We start from the raw sequence: 12,257 nt of genomic DNA on the forward strand, positions 1-12,257 counted from the left end.
AATTCGAGGCTGGAATTCACACACCACATAACTATTTGGTATCGGACCCAATCGAACCGCAAATCGCGCTACTACTGGTTTGGGCAAAAAGAATGCCACGGTGGTTGAATCAATTGACAAAGTGATTAACAACATAATTAAATTAATATAAAATTAAAACATCATATATATAAATATTTAACATATTTCCATTGATCATCCGCCAAAATTAATAATTATACACTCTAAAGTCTAAACGAAACTCCCACTCAACTCAACTCTCCGTCAATTCTTAACGGAGATGTTTAAAGTTTTAAACGAATAAATAAGTAATATTAAAACTACCACCACAGCAAAAATAATAATTAAAAAACGGAATTTGGAATCGGAACAAAAATCTGGCGAGAAACTGGCCAGGCAACGGCGGCAAAACTGCCACGGTCTCAGTGATCTCAGAGGACCACAAGAGGGTCTGAGCCAAAAATATCTTGGAAGTAGTCATCCCCTCCTTGGCACATGGACGACGTCGTTGGAAACAACGACGTGTCGTCCGCGTCCCGAAACAAGTCGCTGAAATCCTCCTTCAGTATACTCTCCGCCAGCGGCGAGTCGAAAAGCAGCGGCGACTCCGCCGCCGGAAAACTGAAAACGTCGTCCAAGTACGGCAAGTCGAGCGGCAAGTAGGAGCTCCAGTTGTCGGTAATCGCGCTCGTTTCGTCTTGAAACTCGTTCGCAACTCGGTCGAGTGGCGGTTGAAACTCGTCGTGCAGAGGCTTTTGTGGCTCGGCATCGGAATGAGTGATTCTGTAGTCATGAAGAACTGAAGTAGGAGAGGGTAGATTGTGAGATTCTTGACCCGAATCGTAACCCGAACCCGATGTGACATTCGTCGTCTCAGGCTCGACCTCTACCTCGAGAGTACTAGTCTGAACCGTGTCAATGGTTTCAATAGTCTCTGGAATTTCTTCTTCTCTGGGCGGTGGTGTGACGAAATTAGTTAAAGCATCGGGACCACGGAGTTTAATGGCGGCATTGTCGTACACCATAGCGGCCTCCTCAGCGGTGTCGTAGGTCCCCAACCAGAGCCGCACACGTCTCGCCGGATCTCGAATCTCAGCCGCCCATTTGCCCCAAGGCCGTTGCCGTACGCCGCGGAACTTCCGACCTCCACCGTTGGTAGGCGAAGACGAGGAGTTTTTCAGCGGGCGTGGACGGAGCGGACTCTCCAGGGCCGGGCGTTTCCGGGCGTTACTGGTGGCCAGAGTGTTTTTCCAGTCGGTTTCGATGGTGATTTCGTTGACGTAGTGCTTGACTCGCTGGCGAGGGAAAAACTCCTCTTCTTCGTCGCTGGAGGAGTCCGTGGCGTCTGGATCGGTCATAGATATTCGGACGATTCTTGGGACGACTGAAGCAGGAGCAGCAGCACTGGAGGACTCTGTTGGCTTCTTGTACGGTTTTGTCAATTTTTTGGTGGTTTTGCGGTGCTCTGTGTATTTGATTGGGCATAGGATACTTGAGTCCATTGTTTCTCTTGAAAACATTCTCTATGTTCGCATCGGAAGGAGGACAAGAGGCTGAAGAAGAATGAAAGGCTAATAATCGTAAGCAACAAGACTCCAACCAAAGGCAAAGCGGATTCAGAAAAATCTGCCCAAAAGCGACATAAAAAGTCGCACGCACGGAGCTCTCTCTGCCTCTGCCTCTTGGTGCAGAGAGAAAACAAATTAGAGGAGCGTCTTATAAAAAGAGCAGGGAAAGCAAAGTTTTTTTAGCAAGGGAGCAAAAAAAGGAAAGTGAGTAAACTTGCTTGATTCAGCCCCTCCTGCTGCTGATGGCACAAGTAACAAAATCCAAAAACTTTTCTGGCTTTCAACTTTCTGCCTATTCAGGAAACTCTCATTCAAATCTCTGGGAAAGTCTCTGCAAATCTCCAAGTATATAGAGGAAAATGAAGGAGAGGAGTCATAGAGGTGGTGTGAAAGTGTACGGCGTGCGTGTGCTTCCCAAGTGAGAGTGGTGGTGAAGACTTGTACTTTTGTTTAGAGTGGGGAGCAAGAGTTTTAGTTTAGTTGGGTGAAGACCAAAACACTGAAATCGCTGTTTTATAGGATCCCAACCAGCCGAAATTAGAAAAGAAGCCCCGAATACAAAGCCACCATTATGCATTTCATTTTCAAACCATTTTATTATTTTAGAACTTCAATATTCTTTTTTTTTTTTAATGGAAAAAAAAAAAAAAAATTTTGAAGCAGGTCATATCAAAAGCCGGTCAGTAGCTCCGGTATCGACCATGGGTATACAAGATGCCATACGGTCCGCCACATCCCGATAAAGCATTCAGATTGCTACACGTGTACGCAGTGGGCCCGGGAAAAAGTTGGGCCCAATGAGAGACATCATACGGTGCTGACTCAGCATATCATTCACCTTGAATTTGGTGAGACCTGTCACGTGAGGCCCAAGATACCCGGCCAAGGTTAATTCGTTGGTCAAACAGTTTGACCCCTTAAAACTTTCAAATTAGTTAATATCACATTTTTTGTGTCCTTAATTAGACCTCTAAACACCGAATAAGCATGGGTAAGTAAAGTCATAGTGCGAGGGTACAGTTGTCATTTTCCACTTGACGGAGGATGGGTGGGTGACTGTGCTTGCTAACAGTTCAAATTGTGCTGGCCTGGTGAGTGATTAGTGTGTTTTTAACCCATGTTAAAATTTACTTTTTAACAGCTGGGAGTAACGTGGCGGGCAACTTAGAATTCGCCGCCATTTATAATTGGCTTTTTGTACGTCTCTGGGTTTTTTCTTCTCTCTTTGTTCCTTCGACCGAGATATGCTTAAATCTTCCTAATTATCTCATTTAATTGTTTACGGTAATTTCTTGGCACCCAAGTCTTTTTAACATTAACTTACATTTTTACGGAACCGGCAATTTCTTTGCACTTAAGATAGTCTCCGACTTAAATTTTATTGAATTTTAAATATCCAATAAAATTGTTTTATTCAATAAAATTGTTTTTTAACTTAGATTTTATTAGAATCTAAAGAAATCAAATTGTCACCAACTCAGATTTTAATGAATTTCAATAAAATTTGGGTGTCTTTAAAAAGTCATGAATTTCATTAAGTGAAAAATTTTAATAAATTTGAATGCATTTTTTACACATAACAAATTTTATAAAAATTCTATCCGATTTTCTTGAATTTTGATAAATTATATGAATTTTAAAATTCATTAAAATCCTTTGAAATCTAAGTTAGAAACACCCTCTTAAGTCTTTTTAAAATTAACTTACATTTTTACGGAACAGGTAATTTATTGGCACCCAAATTTTTAACATCAACGGGTACATTTTCACAGCACCAAAAAACAATGTAGTTTTAAGATATATGATTATGGGTTTTGAACTTAGAATTTATATTAGAAAGATAATTACATAAGATTAAAATATATACAATATCTGCAAAAAATATTAGCAAAATCCAGAGTCATGATTATTCATGCATCTTCACCACCAAATGCTATTAGTTAGCAAGGATTAAAGAAGCAAGTCCACTTCTACTTTATGTGGCAATTTATTAATTTGGATTTATTTCCTTAATATACTTTTGTGAAATAGTAACGGTCACGTTTTTTTTTTTTTGTCAAAAAAACAAAAATTGGTGTTAAATAATTGCCATAACGTACTTTGCTAGATACATTCACACAACAAATGTTCATCTGTACAACTTTACTACATATTTATAAAATTTATCAATTACAGCTAGTATCCACTATTATTCACAGTTATTCTCAAGTGTCAATTTTATGAGTCAGTTACCCAATACATAATTAATTAGTGTCTGGAACTAATCAGATGCAGCCAAGAAACAGAAAAAAAAAAAAAAAAAAAAGTGCTGTCAAATTTTACCAACCTTATTAATTTGACCAAATAGAGCAAAACTAGGGAATCAAGTAAAAGCATTAGAGTCAAAATTTCACAAATCTCGGTTACAATTTTTATTGTAATGTCTAATTATAAAAGAATCAGTTATGGAAAATGTTCTCAAATCTCTCAAGTATTCTATGATAAATCAAAAGGACAACATAGGGATTTTAAAACTGGGGATTTACTCAAATATGTATATATATCAATATTAGTTTTGATTTTTTGGGTTTACATATCAAAATTAGTTTGATTTTGAAGCTCTGTCATTTATATAGAAGGAAACAAAAAGGAGAAATAAAGTTGACCCGGCCAGCCTTCTTAATTAACATATGTTACTAGAAAATTTAAGGGTCAAATATTGTCAAATGCTTTGGTTTATTGTAAAAGGGTCGTAAGCAGAGATTGTACATTGTCTATATCCATCCATCTAATTAAATAGTAGAAATTTGCTAATTGGTTGGCTAAGTTGTCTTCTACCTTTAAGGATTGGGAAGTACTTATGAATTTGTCGTTGTAATACCCTCATTATTGTCACCGTCAAATTTAAAAAGCTCCAAGGACTAAGGAACTCAAATTTAAGAGATCGACCAGTAGCTAAAAAACATATTCCACGATATTTTCTTGCCTGCAACAATGAAGACTGAGATGGCTTGCAAATTGATATCAAGAATTTGACCATGTCATTTATTTATTTCTTTACAAATGAAGCATAAGACTAGGAAACGGTAAGAGTCAAACTTAATATGTTCTTGAGTTTGGGTAGATACACTAATACCAGAATTACAAGTATCCATTATGAAGTTAAATTTCAAGAAATTGAACATTTGTGTTATATGTACCACATTTTTAGTAATTCGTACTATATTATTGATTCAATGTCTATAGCCACGTACACATACACTGATACGAGTCTTTTATATGAATTATACATTTATATGAGAAATGTGATAAGTAACATGATGAATAAGTGTGATATAAATAGTTTTATGTTAGAAAGAAAAAAAAAAGGAGAGAAGAAGAGTTTGAAAACAATTATGGGTATATTATGGTTACACGTACGGCGCGGAAGTTGAACAATGAATATGAGACATAAGCTCCAAACGGGGCATAAAACAAAAAGGCCGACTTCGTTTGCTTGCATTTTGAGCTTGAAACACGAAATATATAGTAAAAGATTATATATGAATTCATGTTACTGGTGACCTGGCAGTATTCAGAGGTCCAGCAAAGCATGTGGCATTATGTGGCAGCAAATGATTGGTTGTTAGGCCCTCACAATCACGGACGGAATGAATATGCATAAATTGCCGAGAGATAATGGTATTTTGGTTTACATAGTATCTGTTTGCGTTTGAAAATACTTGGTTTGAAGCATTAATTAGAAGGAGAGCGGTCCAATAGAGCACCATTTGTAGGCAAACACATGCACGGAGAGGGGTTGTCACGCGTACCACGCCTGCACGTAAAAATGTGAACACATATGGATATATTGATTAATGGAGTCGCAATGTACGTATGGACCTAATTATGAATTCAAATTGAAGGTGGCACTCTCACAATGCATCCACATGATCCATGATGATGCTGATCGATGATGATCATGTGTTACGTACTGCAGCTCTTCTATGTACCTCATATATATGTATGCATTGGGAGCACACATCTCTAGGACTTTGATCAGGTGTACTCTTTGGAGCTCAAGCTGATCATATATGTCATATTGTCATGTGAGCTTCAAGCTAGTATGGCTCATTGGGTGTTTATTGCAATTAGATGACAAGTCATTTTCCACTTTAGCACCTTTACATGCAAGCTAGTCACCTGCTAATTAATTAACCTCACCAACATCAACATATATATGTATATGGAGTACTGCAAGTGTGATCTGAATATTCAAGTATTTTTTCAAATATTCACTACCATTTCGTTTAGTAAGTCCTTTGATGAGTTATATAGTCATTAGAATAAAGGCTTCAATAGACTGTACCAGCGCGTGAACGCCCTTATTTTTACTTTTGTGTAATTTGAACGCTCAATAGTAGTTTTGTTTTTTAAATAGGTGCATTTTCTTAAAAAAAAAAAAAAAAAAAAAAAAAAAAAAAGAGGGCAAAAGACGAGCATTTTGAGAGAGCAGACAAAGCAGCATGTTCAAATTAAGGATATATATTGTTATTATATATATTCCAATTAATTGTTCACTTGTATTCAAACATTAGAGATGAAATATCTGAAATGCCTAGTCGAAATTTTTTAAAAGGGTAAAAGAAAAAGGAGCAGGTGCATGCTTAGAAGTTTGACTATGGTCCTCGATCGCTATTATGATTAATTTATGACAAAGCTTCCTTAATTTCAATATTCTCCTTTTGGAAAAAGACAGAAAGCTACAGCTAGTTTGGGGAGGTAGGAGAGTGTAGCAGGAGGAGGATTAAATACAATGGGAATATATTCTACCTGTTCTTTGGGTGTGATGTATAGAGTTTTAATTCATCATAATCTGTTGTTCGTTTAAGAAGATCGAATACAATTAGTTGAAGAATGAGACCATGCAACTAGGGAGAGAGAGCTAGCTTACGTTTAAGCACCTATATATATACCTCTTATTTAGCTTAATTTAATTTCATTAAACCCATGTTAATGTATTAGTTGGAAGATATATCCCATGTTAATGTTGAATTGGGAAGTGATATGACTATAAGGATTAGCAATTAGACAAAATGAAAGTTGTGCAGATTCTTGGAGTGTGGCCCAGAGCCATTGAGCCAAGTGAACCATTATCCTAAAAGACAGCTCAGGAACAACATCAAATTCGACAAATAACCGGGTGGCTAGCTTGCGTCTTATAAGTTAATTAAGCATATATATAATAACGTACGTACGTTGGTGTTTCGTGTTTGTTTTTCTCTTTCTAGCAGTGATGTACTTGTTTTTCGTTACATATGTTTGGATTATATATATTTTCCATAATATTTTGGTGGTTTAATTTGATAAAATAATAATAATAATAATAATAATAATAATAATAATAATAATAATAATAATGTTGGGATAAATATTAAGTCAATGTGGTAGAGCCGTAGAGGTAGAGAGTAGAGAGCTAGCATCAAGTCCAAGATATATCCTTGTTTGATTCTTTTCTTTGCTCTCATTAGTCGCGGGTAGTGTCATCGTCTCCCCAATCATGAATATGTTAATAATCTGCGTCATGCCCTAGACCCCCTTGATTTAAGTGTTACCGGCACATCATGCTCCTTATGTTTTGATCCACTTGTTCTTTTTAATTAAACTTCCTTTCTCCCCAAAAAACTTTATATGTCTATTTTTATTTTATTTTTTAAACCTTTCTTCTTTTATACAACAGTGAAGAGTTTGATGCTACCTCAATATATATATATATATATATATATCTGTCATGGTTTTGATTTTTGAACTACCTGCATGTGAATTGCTGGACATGTGTGAGGGAGCGATAAAAGTCATTTTGATAAACATGCATCAGATTTTATTTGATGACTTTTTAGCTGCAGCTTTTTATTTTTCCTTTTGATATTTTTTGTGAATGTGTGAATGATCGAGCTGTACTATGTGGTTTTAGATAAAACTCCCACGTACTCATGACAGAGAAATATTAAGGTAGATTGGGTTTGACACATTACTACAAACAAGATTACTATCCTACTATATATACAGACTAGATGTGCTTGCGAAACGAAACAATATTGTCTATTCATAAAAACTCTACATAAGCAGATAGAAGATCAAGATTCATTTTTAATTTAGTTTTTCCTACATTTTTTCTAGATATTATATTGTTATATACAGAACAAAGAATTGGAATTAATTACTGCATTCAACTCGATCTCTTTAATTTACAATCAACGAGCTAGGGTAAGAATTAGAAAATATCTAGGAGCATAAACCACAATTTTATAGTGCCAGAAAACCATGTGGTGGAGTAGATAGATCACCATGGGGGGTTCTTCCAAGAAACCATAACTATGGCATTAGAATATGTAATAATTAAAAGGGATAAAAACAACTTTTACTGTGCCAAGAATAAAATGAGGTCCCGAATTTATTGTAGGGATGATCATAAAAGTTGGAAACCTTATATTAATTTGTTAAGAGAGTTTAAAAAAGAAAACGGAGGGGAATTGAAGAAAACCATGCATGTATATATGGATGGATCCTTCATCCTTATATATATATGTGTGTGTGTGTGTGTTTGGGTGATCAATCCCAACACATAAATTAAATAATGAAGGCAAGATCTATTCTGAAAAGAAGGGCCACCTCCACAGGACTCCACAGAAGGCCACACGACTTCGAAGCTTAGCTTTATTATTGTGTCGGTCACTCGGTCTGGTCTTAATGTGCGTGTGGGTGTGTTAGTGTTTGTGCGTGTATCTGCTCTGCAACAAACAACTTTGCTCAGACTTTTATGGAGCCCAAATTTAACACATACAGATACAGTAGCTCATCAAAGTTATATATAGTAAAAAATTAACCCGTTTGAATTAAGATAATCTTCATTAAGAAAACTACTGCAGTCTGCAGTGGCTTCTCTTTGAAGCTAGAGATGTTGGTCTCTCTCTCTCTCTCTCTGATATTTTCTCTTCTCTCTCATTCTAACCAGACAAATCAGAGCAATGTATAAACAATACGTACAATCTCAAATGTAATAATTATGTTCACCTTTGCAATGATAATATATTTATGAAATATATGAAGAATGGTCGCTATGCATTTCTATTTTCCGTATCTCCAATGCAAATTGCACATATGTTAAAGTCTTGTTGTTCAGAAACGTACTGCATATTAAGGTCGGTACGTAACAGTGTAACACCAACCATTATTAGCATTTTGCAGTACATATAATGATGTCTTACTAAACAAGTACACATATTATGTTTTGTTGTAAAATTATCAATATATCAAAACATTAATTATCGGTTACCGTTTTATATGTCTAAAAAACATCAACTTATCAAGCTATTTAATAATAAGAGCTATATATATATTTCTCCATAGTCAAAACAACTACGTGGGATTAGCTGCCCAGCTAGGCCACCAGCTACCTAGATATAATGCATATATCAAACAAAAAGAAAGTACTCAACTAGATGAACCTACACAAGTTAATGCTAACTATTGTGAGCTAGCATAACTTAATGCAATTAATAATTAAGTACACGTAATTTCTTTGAGTAGTCCTCTTGCTGATTAATTTGGTTTAATAAAGGATGGTTTAAGTAGAAGTCCAACATGAAAAAGAAAATAACTCAGGTTCCAGCCGGCTCGATCAAAACTTAAGTATAAGTTGATCAATCTATTCTCTCAAGTGGTTCTTGCCAAGCGCTCTGCGGTTGCCGATGCAACCTGCATCTGCGACCTCTTCCATGCATTTGCAATTTAAAACATGCATCTACAATTTAAAATATGTCATCTACAATTTAAAAAGTTGCATCTGTAACTTAAAAAGATGCATCTACAACCTAAAAAAAATGTATTTGCAACCTAAAATCTGCAGATGCATTCGCCCAGCTCTCGGCAAGAGTACTATAACTTGTTTTCGGCTTCCAAACCCGCGCATGCAAATAATATTTTTTTCATTTTTGGTTAATTAAAATTTCAATTTTATTAATTAATTAATTTTTATTTAATTTAAAGTTTTTTAAAAATGTTATTTTAATTTAAAGTTTTATCATTTTTATTGATTTAAATATAATTTTATAAAAAAATCTTATTTTAATTTAAAGTTTATTATTTTTATTTATTTAAATATATTTTAGGACTGAAATGACGAATTACCTCTAAAAATTGGTCATGTGCTTATTTGATACATGATCAATTTTTAACAGATGTTATAACGGAGTTGACAGAATGTCCTTTATTTAATAGTAAGTGAAAGTAGAGTTATTAATTGGAACACTTTGAATGTTGCATCTTTAACTACGAATTAGTGGTATTGTTAAATTTTTTTTTGCTTGAATTTTTTTAAAATTAAACAATGAAACTTAAAAATCTTTTAAACACTGAAGTTGAGAATAATTTATTAAAAATAAATGGCTACTTAGCGAGCTTGTATTCTAATACCATTCTGCTGCATGTTTTCTCAATTAATTAGTTGTCACATGCGTTTCTGGATATTGGGCTACTCGATCAAAAAAGAAAAAAACTTGAAACTCAAATGATATAAATTGGTAACTCTAGAAACGTGGAGCCATCGCGTGCTTTAATTTATATAATCAGACTCTTGAGAGAAGAACACCTGGACTGCATACATATATACATTAATACATATGTACATATTTCTCCTAGTAGCTATAGGTGGTATATTTTTCTTTTTCTGTGGAACCATGGTATCTGATACAATCTAAACGTTACAGAATTTCGAAGCCTAGTATTAATAAAAAAATATCTAATAATTAAAGTAGTATTTAGACCATTAACACTGATCAGAGGGCACTAGTACTGAAAATGCAACAGTACGTGCTAAAACATCTTTGGTGATTGCATGTACGTTGTATTTTGTATTTATTCCAACTCCATTCCATTGTCTAATTATTAATTAATTAAGTAAATTAGTATTACTAATTTGGTTAATTTATTAATTAATAAAAATATCTCTGCAGGGGTAGAAAAGGTTTGGGGAAACTCTACAGAGAGAGAGAAGGAGAGATACATTGGGCATGGCCCATGTATGAAGATTTGTCTCGAGACTCGACGACAGTGGGTGACCGGCTCAGGCGGTGGGCCCCCACTGACACTTCACTCTGTTCACAAACCGGGACCGGCACCGTTCTCTCCTTGGCGGTGACCCCGGAACTGGCACGTGTGCTACCCCATGTGGGATGATGTGGCCTCACTTAGATTAATAACTTAAATTAATTACGAGATTTTGTTTTATTTTTATATGCTGCACTTTTTGCTAAATTGGGTCGGATTCTATAATACACATTGTAATATCATATTAACATGAATGCAATTGTTTTGTGCATGCCTCTAATTAAATACGAACATACATCGTATCTGGGATAGCTGCTATTTGGGTTGGGTTAGAAATTAGAATAATTGGTTTTCATTTCTAAAAGCCCAAAATTTGGGAGCATGAGGGATTTGGTAGAGAAAAATTCATTGTCCCTATAACATATTTCCAACACTAACAAGAAAATACTTGATGGACTTTCTTTTTACTTAAAAAAAAAATTAAAAAATTGGGTTGTCTAAGAATGATGAAATCTACAAAATAAAACAAAATTGCACCTTTATATTTGTACTTTTCAAAAGTGAATCAAATGCAAGCAGACAGAAATGAAGTTGTATAATGTGTTTGACCGCGTCTCAGTTGAGCTCTTGATGTTAGTCGCATTTTCCTCTCCATAGTCTAATACTCTAATCTAGTTATTAATTATGTTCAATGCCAAAATTGAACTAATTAATTGAATGTATATGGAAATTCGGTGGGGGGCATGAGACATCGAGACCTTTTCATCTTTTAGGAATAATCAATTGGTATTTTTGTGATTATGAGTAACCAATTAGACAATGATTAGTGGTTAATAATCATCTGAGCCATCATTAATTAAGAGTAATTAAATTTGGGTTATTGATGGACATGTTCCTACTTAGAAGTTGGAACTGCTTTCCTAGCTGCAGCAATCACAGAGCTGCTTCACAATATGACACCTAATATTCACCAAATAGTCTTTAATGGAAGTGATAGTCATTAGTCATGAGCCTATTGCTTGGCTTGCCTTGTCTTTTGAGTCTTCAACAGGACAGAGACAATGGTACCCAACCCAAGTATAAATTAAGCTGAGATTAGGTACTAAGTACTAACTAAGGTTTTAAATCTAATAACCAGATAATCAGGGACCTTGCTTACTCCCCCCACTCGTGGGCACAACCTTTTTGCTAGATTTATTTTATTCTCAAATTAGAATTTAAATTCATATATTTACGTAGATGAAGATTCGACATGTGTAATTTTAATATAAAATTATATTAAATATATATTTATATGCGACATGGGTCACCATGTTCTTTCATTTTTAAGCTTAATTTATGGCACCTAAAGTTCAATGGGGCAAGTTTTTTATGGGGAACCTGAACATATTAAATTGATTTTGGCATTCCTAGGTTTCATTTGTGACTTTCTGGGCTTCTTACTATCTATAATCTATTAAATATCAATAGCAATTTTTTTATCGGCAAAACTAAGATCCCACGACATAATAAAAGCTTGAGGTATGACCAAAACACAAAACTAAAACCAAAACCAGGTTCAATATAAAAAAGTTGTTAAGTTTATTAACTGAATATAATTTGAGCATTTGACATAATAGACTA

The 12,257-nt window shown here is 34.9% G+C and overlaps 1 protein-coding gene across 1 annotated transcript; it reads right to left on the minus strand.

Moving 5' to 3' along the window:
- Positions 1 to 247: 247 nt before the first annotated feature.
- On the minus strand, positions 248 to 2,000 carry CRF3 (cytokinin response factor 3). The gene has a single exon (XM_086235617.1). It carries the CDS (start codon positions 1,518 to 1,520, stop codon positions 432 to 434), a length of 1,089 nt encoding a protein of 362 aa, XP_086091743.1. The 5' UTR covers positions 1,521 to 2,000; the 3' UTR covers positions 248 to 431.
- Between the last annotated feature and the right edge of the window lie 10,257 nt (positions 2,001 to 12,257).

This window comes from Dryas octopetala, chromosome 3 (assembly GCF_963921425.1).
Source record: "Dryas octopetala chromosome 3, drDryOcto1.1, whole genome shotgun sequence".
In the NCBI taxonomy this organism is placed as follows: Eukaryota; Viridiplantae; Streptophyta; class Magnoliopsida; order Rosales; family Rosaceae; genus Dryas; species Dryas octopetala.

What these genes read in the sequence shown, in the direction of transcription:
- CRF3 (XM_086235617.1), bottom strand. Translation starts at nt 1,520, where the DNA reads ATGTTTTCAAGAGAAACAATGGACTCAAGTATCCTATGCCCAATCAAA.